This window comes from Phodopus roborovskii, unplaced genomic scaffold, assembly GCF_943737965.1.
Source record: "Phodopus roborovskii unplaced genomic scaffold, PHOROB, whole genome shotgun sequence".
Classification (NCBI taxonomy): Eukaryota; Metazoa; Chordata; class Mammalia; order Rodentia; family Cricetidae; genus Phodopus; species Phodopus roborovskii.
This window is the reverse complement of record NW_026125770.1, coordinates 311,431-334,306: the sequence shown is the minus strand read 5'-3', so window position 1 is coordinate 334,306 and position 22,876 is coordinate 311,431. Positions and strand designations below refer to the sequence as shown.

Here is a 22,876-nt window from a genome sequence, read left to right as displayed (position 1 = left end):
TTGTTTTTCTTAGGTGATTCTGTGGGCATCTCCAACCTGGTCTTGGCCCCTGTACTTATCACTCCTCCCTCTCTGCAACTGGATTCCAGAAGTTTTCCTTAGTGCTTAGCTGTGGGTTTCTGCTTCAGTTTCTGTCAACTAATGGATGAAGGCTCTAGAATAGCCTATAAGGTAGATATCAATCTCATTATACAGAAGGGCATTTAAGGTAACCTCTCCACTATTGCTTATATTCTTATTTGGGGTCATCCTTGTAGATCTCTGGACATTTTCCTAATGCCAGATTTCTCTTACAACCTATAATATCTCTATCTAGTATGGTATCTCTTTTGTTGCTGTCCTCTATTCTTTCCAAAATTCAGTCTTCTTGATCCTCTTTTCCTCCTCTCGCATCTGCTTCTCCCATTCTCTTTCTGCTAACTCTCCCTCACCACAGACAATGATCCCAATTTTCTCAGGAGACCTTGTCCCTTTCCACTACTCTGGAAACACAATAGCAGTCCTTTTAAGGGGGAAAGTCTGAAGCGAAGTTAATCCAGGACAGGGCCCCCCTTGACACCATGAGAGCGGGGCTTGTAATTGTGCTACGAAACACTGCCAGGAGTCAAACCATCCTCTCTCCAACTGCAGCTCAATATTACGGCTGAAGCTTTACACAACCTGCTTTGTCCATCTCTCAAGGTACAGGTGCCTATGGGCTACAGGATGGTGACTAAGGGAAAACTTGTAAACCACATCTCCCACAAAAAGTGATCCCACCACTCCTGAGTCCTTCCTCTCCATATCATCCCTGGCAAGGAGGAAGAAGCCATACTTAAACCAACACCTGCATACCCAGGGAGGCTGGGTTGTTGCATGGAAACCCTAATGGCTTCTGTATCTATACAAAGAGTTTAGAATGTTTGGTAGCCCTGATCCAAACCTGCCCTCAAGTTCTGTGTCTTTTCTACTCATTTAGTCCTGTAACTCAGGCTTCCATTGCCCATCAGAGCTTCAAGCATAGCCAACAGTCATATGGGGAGGTTTCTTCCCAGTCTTATATGTGGTGCCTTTGGTACATTATGAAACCAGAAGGCAGAGAAGCTTGGGTTGATGACGCTCTTGCTCCCATTATCTCTCTTTCCTCTCCCTCTCTCTTTCTCTCTCATGCTTTCTTTCTTTCTCTCCCCCCCCCCCCCTTGTCTTCTATTCCTACTCTGACTCAATCTTCCTAGTCATAATAGCTTTCCTCTCCTTCCCTTCTCTTTCTCCTAGTTCCCTCTCCAGGCACTGCTCCCCCACTTCCCATGTGATCTGGGGGCCTTGTCCCTTCCCCCTTCTGTAAGGGACTTTAGATGAATCTCTTAGAATACATCTTGTATCCTAGTTCCTCTGGTGGTATGAATTATAGGCTGGTGATCATTTGCTCTAGGTCTAAAATCCATATATGAAGCAGTACATTAACATGTTCCTCTTTTTGTGACTGGGTGTTACAGAATATAAAACCAGAAGGTGGAGAAACTTTGGTTGCTGTCTCTCTTGCTCCCATTATCTCTCTTTCCTCTCCCTCTCCCTCTCTCATGCTTTCTTTCTCACTCTGTGTCTCTGTCTCTCTCTATTTCTCTCTCTCTGCCTCTCTCTTTCTCTCGGCCCAGGCTAGATCTGCCTATCGGCTTAAGGGACATCCTGAGTCCCAGCCTTCAAAATCTTTGATTTGCATCGCCAGTCTTCTGCTGGAGTCTGAACTTTTAGCCCAACTGCTGGGCCTCTGCCTGTTGGAGAGACCACCTAGAGAGCTTGGACAACCCAGAGCTATAAACATCAAACTTCTCACTGACCAAAACACACCGGGGAAGAAGCTATGGGAAGATGGCAATACAATAAAACATCTAACAACAGAATGACAAGAATAACAGCACCGGAATCTATGGAAGCTAAACCAAATTGAACGGACACAACAAAGCAGATAAAGTACAAGAGAATGAATTAAAAATTATAGCCATAAAAATGATAGAGGCCCTCAAAGAGGATATCAGAAAAACCCTTAAAGAAGTGGAAGAAAAAACATACAACAAATAGAAGAAATGAACAAATGTCCTGAAGCAAGTACAGAAACCTAGAATAAACTATTAAGCAGGTGGAGGAAACAGTTCAAGACTTGAAAACTGAAATGGAACCAATAAATAAAATGTAATATGAAGGAATGCTGGAAATAGAAAAACTGGGCAAATGATCAGGAACTGCAAATGAAAGCATAACCAACAGAATTTAAGAGATGGAAGGGATAATCTCAGGTGCAGAAGACAAAGTAAAGGAAATAGATTCATCAGCCAAAGAAAATCATAAATCCTACAAATTCTTAACAAAAAAAGGAAGTGTGGGAAGTGAAAAGGCCAATCATAAGAATAGTAGGCATATAGGAAAGTAAGGAAGCATAGCTCAAAGGTGCTGAAAACATATTCAACAAAATCATGGAGGAAAACATTCCCACTCTGAAGAAGGACATGCCCATGAAAGTACAATGAGCATACCAAACACCAAATAGACTGGACCAAAGAACAAAGACCCATTTGACATATAATAACCAAAATATCTAACATACAAATAAAGAAATTACATTACGAGCAGCAAAGGAAAAATTCCAGGTAACATATAAAGGCAGACCTATCAAAATTACACCTGACTACTCCATGGAAAGCCTCAAAGCCAGAAGGTCCTGGATAGATGTCCTACGAGTAGAAAGAGTCCACAGATGCCCGCCCAGGCTACTATACCCAGCAAACTCTTAATCACTATAGATGGAGAAAACAAGATATTTAACGACAAAGACAGATTTTCACAATATGTATCTACAAATCCAGCCATAAAAAAGATTTGGAAGGAAAACTCCAAGCCAAGGAAGTTAACTATACTCACAAATATGTAGGCAACAGATAATCCACTTCACCACAAATCAAGAGTAAAGCAAGACTAATAAATTCACAATACCACTTCCAAATTCAAATCTAAAACAAACAAGCATTAACATTCCATGCTCCTTACACTCCCTCAACATTAATGGTCTTAACTTGCTTGTAAAAAGACACAGGTTAACAGAGTGGATACGAGGACAGAATCCATCTCACTGCTGCATACAAGAAATGCATCTAAGCTTCAAAGATAGACATAAACTCAGGGTAAAGGGATAAGAAAAGATCTTCCAATCAAATGGGTCCAAAACACAAGCAGGTGTGTTTATCCTAATATCTAACAAGTTAGACTTCAAACCAAAATTAATCAAAAGAGATGAAAACAGTCATTCCATATTCATCACAAGAGAAATCCATCAATACAAAGTATCAATTCTGACTAACTGTGCTCCAAATATAAAGGCAACTACATTCATAAAAGATATGCTACTAAAATTCAAATGTCACCTAAAGCCTCACACACTTATAGTGACAGACTTCAACATGCCAATGTCATCAATAGGCAAGACCACCAGTCATAAACTTAACAAAGTAAGAAAAGAATTAACAGAAGTTTGGTTTCAATTGGGTTTAACAGACATCTATAGAACTTTCCATCCAAACACAAAAGAACAAACTTCTTCTCTGCTCCACATGAAACCTTCTCTAAAATCAACCAAATAGTAGGTGGTATAACAAACCTCAAGAGTTACAAGAGAATTGGAATAGTCCCCTGTATCTTAAATGACCAGCATGCTTTAAAATTGGAATACAACAACAACACAAAATGAAGAAACACTACAAACTCATGCAAACTCAACAAAGTTCAATTGCACCATACCTGTGTCAAAGAAGAAAAAAAAGAAATTAAGGACATCCTAAAATTCAACAAGAATGAGGACACAACATACCAAAACTAATGGGACACCTTGAAAGCAGTGGTACCAGAGAAGTTCATTGCACTATGTGCCCATATGAACATAAACAGAGGATAGTCACAATAGAGAATTAACAGTGCAACTGAAAGCCTTAGAACAGAGAGAACCAAACTCACCCTGGAGGAGTAGATGCCAGAAAATAAACAATTTAAGGGCTGAAATCAATAAAACAGAAACCAGGGAAACAATACAAAAAAATCAATATAACAAAGAGTTGGGTTTTCAAGAACATCAACAAGATAGACAAACCTCTATCCAAACTAATGAAAACTCAGAGAGAGAACATGCAAATTCACAAAATCAGAAATGAAAAGGAGGACATAACAATGGACACAGAGGAAATCCAGGAAACGTTCAGGTTATACTTTGACATATTGTGACCTTTATATTTAAAACAAATATATGGTGATCAAGAAGGTGTACAATGTTTGGGAAAGGATAAAGCCAAGATGCAGAGACAGAGACAAGAACAAAAGCTGGAAAATATAATCAAATTTTTATCAAAACACCAGAGGAAATTCAGGCAGGAAAACCGAGATCTTGACCAATGTTAACCAGCTACCCATCGTGCTAGTTATTTAGATCTTACATAAAAAGAATTCACAACTCCCACAAAATTAACTCAGAAGAATGCTCGCTCTCTTCTTCTGACACTCCAGGTACTGGCATTGTTCCCAACAGAAATGCCTCATGGTTTAGAGTTCTCTCTAAAAATGGTGGTAATCTTTTTCTATGTTTCTGCAAACTCTCAAGGCTCCTTGTGGTTTAAGGCAAAACCAGCCCCATCATGCCCACACAAAATTTAATACAGAACAATGATTTAATTTCTACTTCCAACCACATGTATAATGCCACAGCATGTGGAAACTGCCCTGTCCACCCACTAAACACCATGCACACTTGAGAAAAGAGCAGATAAGAAATTCCTTTTTTTCTCCAGGAGCTCAACGTTCCTGAGACATGCTATGGTAGCTAGTGAGTGTGGAAAGTTAAAAGAGCTGTGATCTTGTATTGCTGAAAGATGATTCTCATGACCATTTTCCACTGTTTTCTAAACTGTGTGTGGCAAATGTAAGAAAAGTCTGATTGTGGATTGCAATATTCATAAATTTCAGAAGCAAACATTCAGTTTTTCCCTTGGATGCTCCCAACGCATACTAAAAGAAACTTTGTCTTTCATATTGAACACCAATATTAGTTTCGTTTTGGTTTGTTTGTTTTGTTTTATTTCCTTTAGTTTTTCTTTTGGTTTTTAAGGCAGGCTGTCTCTTTATGTTTGGGACCTACACTAGAACTCTCTTTGAAAATCATACTGGCCTCAAACTCACATAGAGCTTCTTGCCTCTGCCTCTCAAGTGCTTGAATAAAAAAGTTGTGCATCATCACAGCCCAGTGTGGACACAAAGATTTCATTCCCCCAAGGGAACCTACACACAGCGAGGCTCAGAGGAAAAGGGCCAGTGCCCAGGTCAGCACAGGGCACATGTTCCCTTCCTGTCCCTGCAGCAATGACAATTAGGCAGGTCTGCTCCTCCTGCTCTGAAGCTTACACACTGACCATGTTGTGGGGCTGATTTCATTGCACCTTCTACACAAAAGTCAGCAATTTGGTTTCATTATCACATCAGTACTTTATCAAGATTATTGATTGTCCTTGTCTATGGACACCAAGAAATGGCCAGTCAGACATTTTGTAAACCATCTACAATTGATTATAGGCTCCACACTGATATTTCCACCAAGGGAAAGCAAGAAATTGCTCCTGTTCCTTCCTTCTCCCACCTCTTTCTGCACTGTGCCTACACCAGCTTCAAAGATCTTAAATGAACTCAATTCTACCATATCCTTGTAGTCATTTCATTCCCAATACCAGCCAAGGGAATTGGAAAAGTGTAAATAAGTAACATTTATTTCCTTCTTAATGAGCACTCAAAGCCTTTCCCTAAAGAAATTGCAGCAGTTTCTTCCCAGCACTAGGTAGCAAAATCTGGAGTAGCTGTGATCAATGCAAATCTCAATGACATCATACCATTGGCTATACCCAGCTCAATATAACTTCCAAATTTTATCCAACAAATCTAGTCTGTCTTCATTCACATGACATGAATCAATACACCCTGAGTATCTAAACAAGAAAATCACTGAACCTACATTAGTTAGGATTTTTATTGCTGTGTATAAGTTCTAAGACCACCACATATCTTTTTGTTGATGTTCTTTAGATAGGGTTCCTCTGTGACATTAAGGTGGTCCTGGAACTAGCTCTTGTAGAACAGCCTGGTCCCTAACTCACAGAGGTCAACCTGTCTCTGCCTCCTGGGTAAAGCTCCCCCTATCAGGGATTCCAACCCTAGACTCCCCAGTGATAATCAGGGGTGGAATATTCATCACTCTACTTGCAATGAAGAGATCCCCCACAAATTTTATAAAGAAAACTTGTAATTGGATTGACTCACAGTTTCAGAAATTCCATCTATTTTCATCATAGCAGGGAGCATGATTTGAAGAAAAATATGGTGCTGGCTACATCTTGATATGCAGGCCTCAGTAAGACATCTTATATACTTTCCATATCCAAAGCATAGGAAACCCCAAAACCCATCACCAATGATACTCTTCTTCTCAAAATGCCAAAGTCACTGCAACAAATCTCCTCCTTCTACTACTGCCATTCCCTATGAGATTATAGGTGCAATCACATTCAAACCATCACAATGCAGCAATCACAGCCTTTTTATTGATGGACACAGCAGCTGATATCCTACCCTGGTTCTCCTTACAGTGCACGCAATAAACTCTTCTTTCTACTCTGGTCTGAAGGCAGCATACATGCTCCACATGAAAGTATGCAAATCTTTTTGTTGCAAGTGTAATGGACAGTCAACTTCATGACTCATGTGGACAATTTTAAAACACTGGGGTCATACTTCCTTATCTTGTTCTCACTGAGATCATTTATGATGTAGATGTGGATTATATTTTAAATGAATGTGCAGTGTTACAGATTCTGTTTATTAAATATTTCCTTAAAAGAAATTGGTATCCTCAAATTAGGTGCTTAAGATGCTTGGTCCAAAAAACAAAACAAAACAAACAAACAAAAAAAAAATCATCCTTCTCCCTTCTGAGGGCATACAGTCACTTAATTTAATGAGGTGTATTTAAGAGGACAGAAAGTACATTGCCCTGGAAAGCAACAAGCTGAGATCAAAGCAATCGTTGTAATTGAGAAAGCATGTCTCAGAAAATTAATTCTAAAATGCTGGGAGTAAAGCTGTTCTAGATTTTGCCTTTCCAGTGAACAAATAACTCCACAGACAAAAGAGGTAAATAAAGAAAAGAAAAAAAAATAGTCTCTGTAATGATAACATTTAACTATCTCTCACTAATGTACACATAGGAGAAAGCCTACAACAGATATTTTTTTGAGACAGTGTTTCTTGGTTTCCCTGTGCTATAGCCTTAGTTGTAGTGGGCTAGCTCTATAGAGCACACTAGTCTCAAACTCACAGAAATATGCCTGTATGTGCAATCTGATAGCTGGGGTTAAACACATTTATCATCATTGTCTGGCTCTTAAACATAATTTGCATTCCATTAATGCTGCCATTTTTAAGTTCTTCCAGGGTCACCTGACAGCTGAGACTTTGAAAAATTTAAAAAGGGTCAGGGAACTGCAAGTCGGTCCAGTAAGCCAATGAAAGATTTCAACAGAAAAGATAGTACCATAATTATTTCAGAGTACACTAGTGACATGCTCTCATGTCACACTTTAATGACAGTTTTGAACACAGATGTGCCAGAAGATGGGGAAGATAGGAAAGGCAGAACAAAGAAAAGATAAAACCTATGGCAGGGAGGTCTTGCTTAACTTATGTCTTATTCTATGTAATCATCTTATGAAGAATTGCCTCCTCTTTATGATTTCCAGGGGGAAATGGAAGGAAATGGGAGAATTCTAGAAAGTCAGCAGAACTAAGAGTTGTGTTCTCAGTATTTGAAATAACACCTACACAAAAGCTCTGGCCGCAGACAATTGCATTCCCTCATAAGCATCTTCCTTGTTTTAAAGGAGGAGCTCTATTTTATTCTGCATATCTCAGGGCATGATGGAACAGTCCTAAGGCAAAGATTCCAGGTTGTTACTGTTTCTGCCAATAAATTTTCAAGTTTTGAGAATGAGCATTGATCCATCTCCATGATTGAGAGTCTTGCTTGCTCAGTCCAACCCTCAAAACAAAAGGGTTTTCCCTTTCAAACAGTTGTCACTTGAGTTTATCTTGCCCATCTGGGATGACTATGATTTTCTGTAGAAAACTGGCCCTTTCTGGAACACCAGGCCCTAATGTTCAATGTGCCCAAGCAATGTCTGCTGATCAGATTTTAACAGTCTTGTTTTGTTAGAAGGAGATGGGCCTGGGGGCTCTCAGTGAATTAGGAGTTTCTCCTTTTCATGGTTTGGAGCCAAATGTCTGGGACAATCTTAGAGATCAAATGTATATTTTAGCATCCTAATCTCTAACATGCCTTATTAGCACACTACTCATCTTTGTGTAATTTTATAGGCAGCACTCCCTCAGCTAAATCCTATTTTGTGGGTCTCAATATCCCTATGAATTGGTACGTCTTTTATATGAACAATTCTACTCTTCCACATCACAGTTTAGTATTGGAGTGCAATCCAACACAAGAATGCCATGTATGGATGTATGGATATGTTCAGTGTCTCAAGCCTATAATATCACTCTGAGGATTCAGAAGTATGTACGTCACTATGAGTTTGGGACTAGCCTGCTCTACAGTGCAACTTTCATGTCATGCTCCATTGCTATACATAGAAAAAAGTTGTCTCCCTGGAAACAGGATGCATCCCTGGATCATGAAATGACTTTGGGAGCACATGTCAAATGGAGGGATACTCCCTTAGCCTAGAGACAGGAGGGAGGACATAGTCCCTAATCCAAATGATTTGACAGATTTTTGACTCCTCCTGGAAGACATCACCCTCCCTGTGGAGTGGGGACAGAAATAGGACAGGAGCCGAATTGGGAGGCATGGCAGGGAGGGAGAGGGACCTTCGATCAATATGTAAAATAAGAAAAAAAAATAAATATGTAAAAATAAAAGAAAAAAGCTATCTCAAAAATCAAAAATAAATAAATATAAGTATGTAAAGAAATAAAGAAAATGTATTTTACATGATACACACAATTAATTTAACATGAATCTTGTACCTAAACATTAAATGTGTACTGCAGAAGTTGTAGAAGACACTGGAGAAATTAGGCCTCTCTAGGTTTGTCTCTTTGTCTTACTGTGCACAAAAAGAACTCTGGTGCTGACTATAAAAGCCTTTCTACAGAAAGCTCTCTGATGGAAATGAAATGCTTTCTACTGAGTGAAGTATTCATACTCCAGCACCCAGGTCTGGGGAGTTGCTAGGACCATATGGTACCTCACAGAACACTGAATGTGGCCAAAGTTTCCCACCAAGCAACCTGGAGGGCCTGCCACACCAACTCCCAGGCCTCCCCATCCCATCCTCCCTATCTGAGGATAGCATCTCCTCACTCACCATATTGTGGCTTCTGTGTTCATCCATGGTCCACTCACAGTTTACTACAGTAGCACTCCCAGAACAGAAATCAATGCACTGGCACTTGTTCTGCTTAACGAAGCCTGAAGCAAGAGTAAAAGGTTACAGTGTATTTACAGGAAGTGTTCTGCAATGCCTGTGACTGTCAGGTTGGCCAGCTCTTGTTGATTGGCTGGTTAAGCTTGAACAGCAAGAGCACTTCCTCAAGGGTTAGAGTGTGCTTAAAGACACACCAAAGGGTTTCTAGGCCCTGGCTTCTACTCAAGACTCAGACGTTGTAGATACCTGTAGAGACGCAAATCTCAATGTCACTTACCCCTGTCTAAAATAGACAACCCCACTCTCTTCCTACAGTGTGTGAGATCATCATCTGCCTCTTCCACAAAATATGCAGATGTTGCAGATACAATTACACAATGCAGACTAGAATAATTAACTTATTCAACAGCCGGAAAGGGAAAATTCCCAGCTATCCATGCAGAAACATCCTGAGTATCAGCCCAGGCTTTGTCCCCTATAGCCAGGCCTCGGCTAGAGGAGATTCTGGGACCAATTCAGGTGGACTCTCCCCTACACACTTCCACAACAAAAGGAGATCAAGGGGATCCATATTGGAAAGGAAGAACTAAACTCTATTTGCAGATGATATTCAAAACCAAAAAAAAAAAAAAAAAAAAAAGAAAAGAAAAGAAAAGAAGGAAATGGAGAAAAAGGAGGAGGGATTCAGCAAAATGCACATTTATCAGAGGCATTAGTTTATAGACCCTGTTGAAGAATCACATTGGCTGTGCTGGTTCACAGAAAGTCCAGAGCAGTATTTATGAGCAGGCTGGAGTCAGTAACTGATGCTCATCTGCCAGAAGCACAAATCTGCTGAGACATGGTTAAATTGGAAATTTAAGTTAAAACATATACATTTAATTGGAACTCTTAATTCCTTACCTTTAGTGATCAAGAAGGACAACAAGACCAGGGAGAAAATTCCATCCTCAGGAAAGTTATACTTGTCTGCAGTCCTTTTTACCGGTAAGAAGTGGATCCAAGCTGTATGACATTTGATCCTCTGAATCCTATATAAACTGTGTTGTATAAAAGGACATAAAAGTTTTAGATATATTATCATCACCAATCTGTATCGAAAACATAGATATTTGTTATCTGTAAAACAGCAGGAATGTACTTATGCCTTTGAGTCCTAGCAAAAACTACAGATTTGGGTTAGAAGCTTCTACATTTTTCTTCTGTCACGAGAGATCCATGTATAGATTGGCCTTGCTATCCTTCTTGATCATTAAAGAGATCCAATTTAATATATATGTTTTAACTTATGTTCCCAAGTTTAAACATGTCTCAGCAGATCTCTGCTTGTGGAAAATGAGCATCAGTTACTGATTACATCCTGTTCCTAAATGCTGCTCTGGACTTAGTGTGAACCAGCACAGCCAATGTGAATCTTCAACAGGGTCTATAAACTAATGCCTCTGATAAATCTTCCATTTCCTGAATCCCCCACCCATTTTTTTTTTATTTTATTTTATTTTATTTTATTTTGGTTTTGAATAGAATTTTACCCTTCTCTCGCCCAAGAAAACACACTGCAAAAGTAAGCAGGAAGTAGTACATGAAAGAATACATTTCACCTTTTCCCTGCTTGAGATGCTATATCAAAAGGAAACTCCTATACATAGGGGGCTAGGTGACTAACCTGTACACCAAAAAAACACCAGAAGTCTTTTATCTATTGGAGGCACAAAAATTGGGCCTCTAATGTCCATAGCAAAGAGGGAATATGATGGAAAAATTCATAACTAAAAGGTATAAAATTAGGGCTTATTGCAAGAAGGAAAAAATAAACAGAAAAATAATTTCTACCAGTAGATAAATCCCTGACTACAGAGTACAGAGCCCACACCCTGTTCTCAGAAGAAGTAAAAACACAGGAAGACCCACAACATTTCAGGTGTGCTTATCAATCTTACATAAACAAGTGAGAGATACTATTAACTTAGATCCATGATGACCTTGCAAATGAACTTTGTACTCTATGAACTGCCTGATCTTGGAAACCTTGTGAAATGAGACTAGTGGTCTCAAACTTCCCTTTCTGTTTACCCTGCTAAAAACCCTTCACAAATTTAAACCACTACCTTACTTTTCTGACAGAGTGAGGTCCCAGCTGGCTTGATTTTTAGCAATAAAAACCTTTTGCTTTTGCAGTCAGTAGTCGTTTCCTTGGAGGTTGAGGAAACCCATAGGCATAATAGTAATAATCTGCTCAAGGAGGCTTTATAGTCAACAGAACTCCAGGTGACAGGTGTTTGAAAATCAAAACACTGATGTGTCAGAGATATGCCTATATTACTTCCTGCTTACTTTTGCAGTGTTTTCTGAGCTGCAAGTATGCTAAAATGTTGGCAATACCATCAAAAGGAAAGGGAATTAAGAAAAATCAAACATTTATCAAAGGCATTAGTTTTTACACCCTGTTGAAGATTCACAACCGCTCGAGTGGTTCACCTTAAGTCCAGGGAGAGCAATATTGAGGAGCAGGCTGTAGTCAGCAACTGATGCTCATCTGCCAGAAGCACAAATCGGCTGAGACATGGTCAAAGTGGGAACAGAAGTTAAAATGTATATATTTAATTGGAAATCTTAGTTCCTTACCTTTAGTGAAGAACAGGAAGACCGGGGAGAAAATTCCATCCTCAGGAAGGCTGTACTTATCTGCAATCCTGTTAACATGTAAGAAGTGGATCCAAGCTTTATGACATTTGATCCTCTGAAGCCAATATGAACTGTGTTATATAAAAGGACATAAAAGATTCAGATATATTACTATTACCAATCTTAGCTGAAATCCATATTGTAGAAAAAGTAGATATTGGGTATCTGTAAAAGAGAAGGAATGTACTTATGCCATTGATATATGCAGGCTGAACACTGTATGCATAATTAATAAATAAATGTTCAAAAACGACATATATGTCTTTATATTTTTAGATCCTTATTGAGGAGCCATATTAAGGCTGCCTAATACTGCCAAGCTGACAATGTTATGGTTAGCCCAGCCATTAATACTATCAGATCTGAGAAGGATATATTTAATTAACTGTTCAATATAGTAAAAAAAAAAAAAAAAAAGACAGGGACCAGTCAATATACTCCTAGCCATAATCAATTGTCTATGGCATTGAGGGCAGAAGTTCTTCACCAAGGACATAATGTGAGGGTTTTTTTTTTGTTTTTTTTTTTTTTTTTTTTTTTTTTTTTTTTTGTCTTTCCTCTATGGAAGAGGGACATGGAAATTTCTGACCTTATTTTGTCTAGGCAAAGTTGGTACAAGCAATTTTTCAATACCCTATAGACTCTACAATGCCTAAGCTTGGTCCTACCTGGCAGCAGTCATTGTAGTTGAGCATCTTGCACCCTGGTCAGTGTCCTAACAATCCATGCTGCCTCATAATCTTCTTTACAGGCCTAGGTTAATTTTTATTACCAGTGATTCTTTGTCTGATATTATTACAGCTTTTTAGTTAACATTTAAATACCTTATCTATACAGATCTCTGTAGTATTAGAAGTCTGTCTAGGTATATCTAAATAGACAACTTTGTATGAGTTACTTGTTTTAAGCTTAAACTTTTAGAACATGTATGGGAGACAGAGTGATGTTTATCCCTGTTATTAATCATTAATACTTAGTTTGATTATAGCCAACAGTTAATTTATAAGGATGGCCAGTATCTTGTGTTTCATATCATTTTATAATAGGTGAAACAGCTTTTATAAAACGAAAACTTTGTATTGCCCATTTTAGCTTTAAAAATACTGATATTAATTTGAAACTCCTTTTAGGGAAATATGAAACATCTATGTGACTCAATTTACCTAAATAGCTTACGCTTACCAAATGAAGGACGCATTGCCTTTTGTATCATAAAAAATGAGCATCTTAACTTTTGGTTAGACTGTCTAGCAGACTCTTCCATGAAGCAGGAATCTTGTAGCAAAGTGTATGTTGTAACAGCAGTCACTTTCCTGTGGGTTCTGCATATCCAGTTCATACAGCATAAAGTCAAACAGTCCACACAAGAACAGTATTTTGCACAAATGGCTGGTCTTGCCATATTGGAGGCAATCTCCAGAACTTTTTAACAAGTACATAAAATTTTCTTTAGAGAAATAAATGGAACTTTTAAACAATTAGAATGGTATGGTCAAAATTTTTTATGCATATTACTAATCTTAAATTTATGTTTATAGATATGAGAGTCCACAACCAACAGTTTACATCTTTCACTGAACTTTTTACAAAATTTCTTTGAACCTCTATATCCTTTTATATTACCTTTATTCTCTCCCTCATTTTATCAGACATCCTTATCATAAACAACTCTCTCCTTTTCTATTTTTATTTTTTTCTCTTATCAATCACTCTTACTCAGAGGTTTTGTGGCTAAAGTTAACATCTTGCTTATTTATTTAAATCTTACTGTGATGCTTTCCCTTGAGATTCTATATGCTGCAAGCAATATAGATCTCAGAGCCCCCTCTTCAGACTTAGTTCCCCCAGGTAACTCCTGCTCTGTCTCCAGCCCAATTGCCCTGGTCTATGCCGCAGGTGTGAAAAAAGTGAATATCTCACTACAGTTCCCCTTTAAGTCTAAGAAAAGATTTAGGCATGATACAAAAACTATATACAAAACAGTGAATAAGAAGTGTGCTCTAAGAAAAGGAAAATTGAGTAAATATAAACTTATGACCTAACTATCTAGTACTAGCATAAAGACAAAACAGGGTTTACAATAGTGCTGTCCAAAGCTGGAAAGCTTAAGTGTAGTAAGTAATATATCTAACTAGGAAGACAGAATAATAGTAGTGACAATTTAATATTCAACCTCATGAAAGACCTGAGAAGGAAAATAACAATACTAGGGTAGGCAGGAAGTGTAGATGGTCAACTTCCAAATGGTGCAGCAAGGACTGAAACAGCATGTTACCTAGGCAGTCACCCAAGGTCTCACAGCAAGGTTGGTACAGCCAGTTTTGGCTAAGGCCTAGAATACCTGGCAGACCACAACAAAAGCAGGAAGGTAAGAAGCCTGTCTTACTCTGATTTGGCAGGGTTCAGCAGTCTTCAAAGGTCTAAAATCTATTTAGCATTGTTTCTTTGAGTGTCTGATCTTGAGCCACATAACTTTCTAGAGACTTCATGAATCTATAAGTCTCTTGCTTGCTCCATCTACAAATGATTCCATATTCTACATATTCCCATTCTAATATATTATCTGAATGGCATGTAAACAGCCTTCCAGAAACAATGTTCTTTCTGCTAGGTTTTGATTATCCTCAGACATGGAACAGCTTCTGCTATACTTTCCATCTGGTGTTCCTGTTTTTTAACCTTATTAGCAGCTTCATTCAATAAGGAACGAGCTGTTTCTGCCAGCATGTTATTGCATTGCACTGTTTCTGCTTTGGTTATTGAAGCATTTAACATATAACAAATTCTGTTTTCTAGTTGGTCATTTTTATGTTCCATGTTTTGTATTCTACCTGTAAGCTCTTTATTTGCCTCTCTAATATTCTGAATTTTTCTCTAAGCATTCTGTATTTTCCCTTCTAATTTTGAGCTCTTCATTTTTATTTTCAATATTATGCATTTTGTTTTTAAGCTCTCTATTGTCGTTTTCCATATTTTGAACCCCTGTTACTAAGACTCTTATGGTTTGTAAAATTTCCTTATTGTTTGCACTAATATCAAACCATTTATACTATCATAACATTGATACCCATTCTACTACCAAAATAAGTATATATTTTTTAAACCATGATATTCTTCTCTTAAAATTCCTTGTATATATGAAGTAAAAGGATTTCTAAAGTCTTGCATCATAAGATTATCCAACCTAGGTATGGAACAAATGATCTCATATATTATATCTTCTTAAATTGTGAAGACTATTGCATTTACCTTAGGTGTAATTCTGCTGTCCTCGAACTTTGATGGTTTTAGTTGTTGATCTCAACTTGTGGTGGTAATGCCTGGAGGAGACCCACCAAATAGGATCCAGCAGCAGATAATCCTTCTGATCTTGTTCCCTGTAGAATATCCCTTAACAAACTAAGGCAAGCAAAATTTTGTTAAATGAATGAGTGAAAGGAGCCTTGTGCAAATTTCGGGGACCCCAGCGCTAACAGGTGTTGCCTCTTACTGGCACCTTTGGGCTGCAGGAAACACACCAGCTGGGCAGGTGCCATGTGCGCCACAGCTGCAAATGCAAAGTGGGGAAATGGTAAAAGATGAGAAGCAGTGCAAGCTTTCTCAGGGCCGCTGTGGAGATAAAGTTGTAGGGCAGAGGCAAATGTCCCACAAGCTGTGGTATATCCACCTGGTTAGGCAAGGAACCCTGCCCATTCGGGGTTGGTGTGGGAAGTGAGCAGCATCTGCTGCCTTGGTGAAAACCAGGTCCGGTAAAAATCCGAATTCCACTTCTGACACCAGATATCGACGTTTGGTAAGGATCAGGAGAAGAAAATAGGCTGAGTAGATGTTTATTCAGGGAGAAATAACTTACAACATAGACAGATGAACTCCAGCAGGTTCCTGTTCCCAGGAATCTGTTCCTGTGCTGCAGGGAAGAGAGCTCTCCCAGTATGCTCCTCAAAATTATTTCCCCTGGGTCACATCCGGCCCTGTCTCCACCCCCCAATGGGCGTGGTCTGGGCTGCAGGCAGGGACAAGGCAATTATCTCACTACAAATACTGAATGCTCCATTTAATTCATTTGTCAAACATTAGTCAACCAATGGTAGGGCAATGGCAGAGGTGTTCTTTTAATATGTATAAAGAGCAAATAGGAATTGCTTCCCCTAATACTAAAGACACTCCATAACTGCACATATTATCTGCCTTAAAGAATGGCATACTTTCACATATTCCCTGCCTGAAGGGTGTCTATAAGCCTGTATATGCCCAGATATATTGCTTTTAGATAGGAGATATTCACCAAGAAGGCCCAGACAACCTATAGTAGGAAAAATAATATCTTAGGGACAATAGTTGTTATTTGAGATCTCTGTATCCATGACAAGTTGGAATGGGTTCCCATATAGGATTTCAGAAAGGCAGAATGTGTTACAGAACTGTCAAAGCCACTCAGGGAAGCTTTATGTGGAATTAAATGATGAGATCCATCTTTAACTACTTGATGGCAGTGCACATGTTTAATATCAGAACTAAGGAGGCTGTCAGCAATCAAAAATTAAATACAATAATAAAACAAAACACATAAGGAAGAATCAGATTCACCTTAATATGAGTTGTACCATCTGGTGGTATTCTGCATGTATAAAGGGTATTGAAGGAGGAGGCTCTCCTTCTGTTGCTGCTTGCTCTAGCTACCGCTACCAAGTTTATTACTTTACAAGCTTTAGAGCTTTCTCCTTTGGACTTTAAGAGTATAATGATGACCAGCTAAGACATGTACCATGATGAACTAAACAACTGCTGTAGTCTTCAGATGCCCATTGTTAGGCAGCCATTTTTGCACTACCTGAACCACAGCCTATGAGACATTATAATAAATCCATGCATTACATTCATGGAGCGATTCATCCTACCATCCTTGTTCATGCAGAGAACCTCGAATAATGCAGTTAGTTTTTGCTTTCTTTTGATTTTAACCTGCTATTGAACATGTGTTGACTAACAATATTGCTCACAAATACAAACTTCCTAGTTTCATTTCTCTCCAAATAGTAAACCTTCTAGGAAGTCTACTGTTTTCATTACTATGCATTTTCGAAGCACTTGCTCTGAGTTTCAGGGATAAAACTCCTACATTCTTAGAGCCATCATCCAGCTTTCTAGGAGGGGAAAAAGCTACTATCTTGTTTGTCATCTGGATCCTGCTTCTCTTTCTTGATTTTAAGTGCCTGTGACAACCAGGTAAAAAGCAAATGCAGTTGACCTAAACACAATGTTAAGCCATGTAACAATTATCTCTTTTTGTATCTGCATATGTCTCTGTAGGAGTTTGGCTGCAAATCATGTCAAAGGAGAAACTCCTGATTTACAAACAGCCCCTTGGCCCATCCTCATATCATAGAAGAGGTCACTCTCAGGCTGCTTATGGGGGAATTATTGGAGTGGTCTGCCAGATGGTCAAGTTTTCTTCTAGAGAAAATCATAGTTCAGTCAGAAGGGCAAGATGAGCCCAGAGGAGAACTGTTGGAAAAGGTAAACACTGTTTTGTTGAGGGGTTGACTGAGCAAGCAAGACATGTGTTTAGGTCCTGACTCACAAAGAAGGAACATAGCTCTTTCTCAAACCCACAAATGAACATAGTACAGCCATTATCAGCCTGGCGACCTAGACTTCGACCCTCAGGTATTGAGAATGAAATAGATCCCCTCCTTTAACATAATGAAGATGCTTTGGAGAGAATGCAATTGTCTGAATCCAGGGCATTTGTGGTTCATGTCAAGGTTGCTTCATGTCCTGTGCACACTACTACTCCCACCACATGGAGCTGGGGTTATCGGTCCCAAGGGCACTGTGGGCTTAATCACTGAAGTTCCCCAGATGAACTGTTTTCTCCTCTTGATGCAATGCTTGAGTAGGCTGCTCATGAGCTGGTCACATTGAAAGATAACTCCTACTGAATTCCTAAAAGCCTCCCATTTCTTCCATCTACCCCCAAAAGGAGGGAACAGGAATCTATTCCTCATAAGAAGCTTACTAAGAATATAACAAAGGATAAGCAAGATGTCCCTTCCCCAAGTTTTATCTTTTCTTTTTTCAGCCTTTCCTCTATTCCTCATGTTCTGGACCAATACTCCAAGTACTGTCAGTGAATTGTGAACCTCTGTTTATTATTACTCATGTACTATTAAATAATTATTATACTAATTTTTCTGTTGAAAACTTTAATGGTATTCCTGGCCTTACTTGCTGTTTCTTATTACTACTTAAATTCTTCAAAGTGTCAGTTTTAATCTGACCCTGAAAGAACTTAAAAATGGCAGTAACTTTGTAATGCTAAAGTCTGTTTTAGGATCCAGGTTGTGGTGGTGCTTGCCTTTAACCCTAAACCATTTTAAATGCCATATTCTGCAGGTCTTTGAAAGGTTTGAAGAATTCCTATCTCTCTCAAATACATCTCTGTGTATCTTGAAAAACCTAACTAACTTAACTCTAAGCTTTGACTATCCTAGGAAATTATTTATAATCTGTAATACATTATACATACATTATACATTACATTTATAAATGAGCTATATAAACACAATACCTAAACAAGAGGAGAAATATACATATCACAAAATTGACCTTAAATTTGTATCAATAAATGAAAATACATTCCAAAGCAAAGTAATCATATCTATACCATAATCCCCTTTTTGCCTTTAAAGACATATTGGTTGTGATCATTAACCATTTATGACCAACCCCATTAAAATGAAAACAAACATTTATAAACAATATTTTGGAATTTGGGCGTTGTTCTTTCCAAACTACTTCCTGCTGATAGGGGGCACTGTCATAGGGATCCTAAGAAGACACAGAAATCCTGGCTGTAGTCTGCAAGGCTGGCTTGTTCAAGCTGTTTTAAATGAAGGATCACCTGGTACGCTGTTTCAGGGGGTCTGGCTTGCTCAAACCACATTAGTCTGGAAGGAATCCACAGCTTTTCATTTTCTGTGGAAACAAAAATAGAAATCCTTTTCCCCAGTAACTTGTACTTGAACTTAAATTTTTGAGTCAACGCATTTTTAAAATATATAAATTGGATTGATCCAGCACCATTTGTTTTAACAGTTGTTATTTCCTAAGCAGTCAAAAGATACAAAGACAATATAACACCATATAGTAACCAGATTCTCTCTGAGCTTTTCATCTTTACGTGGCTTTATTATTACTCTGTTTGTTTTACATTTTATTTTTTGAGAAAGGGTTTCTCTATGTAACTCTTATCTGTCCTGGAATTTACTCTGCATACCAGGTTTACTTTGAAATCACAAGAGATCTGCTTGCCTCTGTCTCTCAAATTCTGGGATTAAAGTTGTGTGCCACCACACCCAGTTCCTCTTTGTCTTTTTAAAACCATTTAATTTTTTCACTATGTCTATGTATATTTTAAAACACAATGAAAACCTTTAGAGGTTTTTCTTAATATGATTTTGTCTTTACTGTAAATGTTTATATTTTTCTGGCCATGAGTCTTTTATCTGGTAAACAACAATATTGCTGAAATGAAAGTGATATTTGTTCTTGCTGTGGTTTACCAAAGATGGCGGCAGGTGTTTTTACCGCCAGCACTGAAAGTTGTGCCCACGGCCTTGGTCTGCACTGCCATTCAGCAAGCATGCTGCCGGCTTGGAGATGTGGTCGCTGCCATTGCCATCTCTCATACACACCAATACATTGTTAGCTGTGATTCTATAAAGCCATGCAGTTTTTTGCAGCTTTTGCTGAGTCAGGAACCGTCCCTTAAAGGAGCCGCGCAAATATCTAATTGTCTCTCACAAAGCAGAGTCCAACCGAGAAAAACACTGCTACCAAAAAACCTTGCTTGTCTCTGTTCTAAAACCTTTTTAAGCTTTTGTTAAATTTTAAATGGGCACCATACGTAAGGAGTGTGTTTTTTTTTCTCCTGCTGCCAGTCTTGTCCTGCAGCCGCACCAGCCCCAATTAACACACTGAGACTCGGTATTTGATATTATGTTGTTGGCCAGTTACTAGTTACTTATCAGCTAGCTCTGTCTTAAGTGTTAACCCATTTCTATGTATTTCCATGTCGTCTTACCAAGAGCAGAGGAACTGCGGTTCTGTTCTCTCCAGACTCTCCATCTTGACTCCTCCTTCCTACTTCTTCTATCCTCCTTGTCTCCTAGTCCCTCCTATCTTCCTTCCCTATTGGCCAACAGTGCTTTATTCATTAACCAGTATGAGAAACATATTTACATAATGGCATCTCCCATCAAATGTCATTACTGGGGTCCCTGTGACATTGGTACACTGGTACTGGTACTTGTGTTGCGCACAGCATTGCTGGTCACATTAACGCCCAATGTGAGTCTGCTCTGCTCCAAGGCCTTTGCTGGCACAGCAAATGCCTCCAGCTTCTTCTCCCCATTGGCCATGTAGGAGTTCTGACAGACACAACATCTGCAATGTACGCAGGCTCTCTGGTTAGAGTAACAATGGCAGCACTGTCTGCTGCATGTAAAATTACTTGGATTTTGCATATCATGCCCACATTTACATCCTTTCTTTCCCTGAGGCTTTTTGTACACAGTCATGGTAGGACTTCCTGGCATGACATGATGACTAAGAATCTTTGCCTTTCCTGCCTTGTCTTTTTTAAGAATACCTGGCTTGGGTTTAGAGTGGGATTTCTAGGATCCATGTTCATGACTATTTTTCATGCTTTTAGTAGATAAAAGTACACTTTTGGTGGTCTTGGTTGTTATGCCTCCATTGGAAACTGTAGCTATAAGTTGAAGGATGATTTTCCTTTCATGCTTCACCATCACAAGAGCAGAAGCCCCAAGTGTTGTGCCTCTGATAATGGTAGAAATTGGAAGTGGCTGAACTTTTTCACTGTCAATTTCAGATCTGGTTCTTTTTCGATTCAACTTTGCTACCTTTGGAGTTGCTGCTGTACTTGCTAACACATGAGGTGTAGGGCTGGTAGACATAAAAATATTATGGTTAAGAGACTTGCAAGAAAGCTTCAAAAAAGTTTCATTGGATACAGTGGCTTCCAAATTTGTATACAAATTAGGACATCTAACTTCTGTATTTGAAACAGTCTCCAAACTGCGGATTACTTCCTCATCACTCAGCAAAAAAGAGTCACCAGGTTTTGTCTCTTCACTCAAACTCCAGATATCAATAACTGTGGAGCACAAATCAGTGGTTACCATGTCACAGACAGGTGACAGGCTCTCAGACAGGTCCTCAGTTTTTATATCAACAGTATTACACATGTCAATCATATTTGGATGTTCGGGTGAGGAGATATTTATACCAAATCTATCTATTGAAAGTCCTTTGTAATTAGGCAAACCATTGACAACAGAACTGTCAATAGCAATGCTGAGGGTGCTTTCAGACTTTGGAGATAAATTAGCATGGGGATCTGCTGTGGGTTATAAGGTTGAAGGTAAAGGGGAATGTGTCAAACACAGAGTGAAGGATGAGTCTGAAGGTTTCTCTGTGTCCTCACAAAACAATGATCCTTCATTGAGTAAAGCTAAAATATCAGAAGAACAGTCAACTGCTTCTCTTATGTCCTGTGCCAGTCTTGTCTGGGTTATATATTCACATAGTTTCTTGTAGCAGTTTACTAGGATGCTTAACTGCTTGTTTTCCTCAAAGTGCTCATAGTCTATGCACCAGCTACATGAAGATTTCATCATCATTTTCTTGCCTTTACAAGTTTTGCAGACATTGTGTTGACAGGTGGATTTGGTGGGTGCAATAGGATCTTGTAGCAAATGTCCACAAACACAGCAAGAGAGGGACTGTCGCAAGTAAGGCAGGATACTGATAATCTCTTGAAATGCCTTGGGGTCTCCAGGGTCATGGTTGAGCACTAGGCGGCTGGCGGAAATGTAGAGAGCAGTAGCATTCACAGGGTTCATTGCCAAAACTTGAACACCAATGGCTCTCAGTTGAAAAAAAAATCCGGATGCAAGTTTCTGAGCAGCCAGGGAACAATGGCGAGTTTACAACTATTAGGAGAAATCTGAGCCAAACCACTGGCCAAAGAAGCAACTAAAATCCATGCGAGTGTGCAAAGCTAAAGCTTCCTCCTACACATGGGGCCTCGGTGCCCCTCCTCTGTCCCTTAGTCCTGCAGACCAAAGAGAGAGGAAACTAGTGAGCAACCAGCTTTCAAGTTCAACCAAGGTGGCCACATTGTATGATCTGGCCTGGAATGGCACTTGGTTTAGCCCTGTAGCTACCTGGTGGCCTGGGCTTGAGCAGCATATCTGGCAGCAGATTTACCTCTGGATGGAGCTGCAGAGCATCAGTATGGACCTGATGGGTTCCAGGTGAATACCCATATCTCCAGCCAGGGGCCCTTACTCCATTGCAGTGCCTGCAAAGAGCCAGTGGTATGATAAGGACTACCATGCAGGAGTTGAGTGCCAAGAGCTTAGGCAGTGGTGGGTGTGGCTGCTGTAATCTTGCAATGCTATATATGGGGTCCATTCTGTGCCTCAAGCAGGAGGAAAGAGGCCCCTGCCCAAAAGGGAGACCTGGGAGAAAATGTGCGGGCCCAAGGTTCTATGAGTGGGCACAAAACAGGCCCAGCTAGCAGTGGCTCCACCACTCATTCCTAGGTTCCAAACTCAGGAACACCATCACAAGTGCAGGCCACTCACAGCCCCGTCATCTTT

At 39.3% G+C, this 22,876-nt stretch overlaps 1 protein-coding gene across 1 annotated transcript in view; it reads right to left on the bottom strand.

Annotated features, from left to right (window-relative positions):
* The window catches only part of LOC127217639 (E3 ubiquitin-protein ligase MSL2-like), a 127,326-nt gene extending 105,212 nt beyond the window's left edge, over positions 1-22,114 (bottom strand). Inside the window, 2 exon segments of the mRNA XM_051178624.1 lie at positions 20,438-20,479; positions 20,482-22,114. Of these exon segments, the coding sequence (XP_051034581.1) occupies positions 20,438-20,479; positions 20,482-22,114 (1,675 nt within the window).
* Between the last annotated feature and the right edge of the window lie 762 nt (positions 22,115-22,876).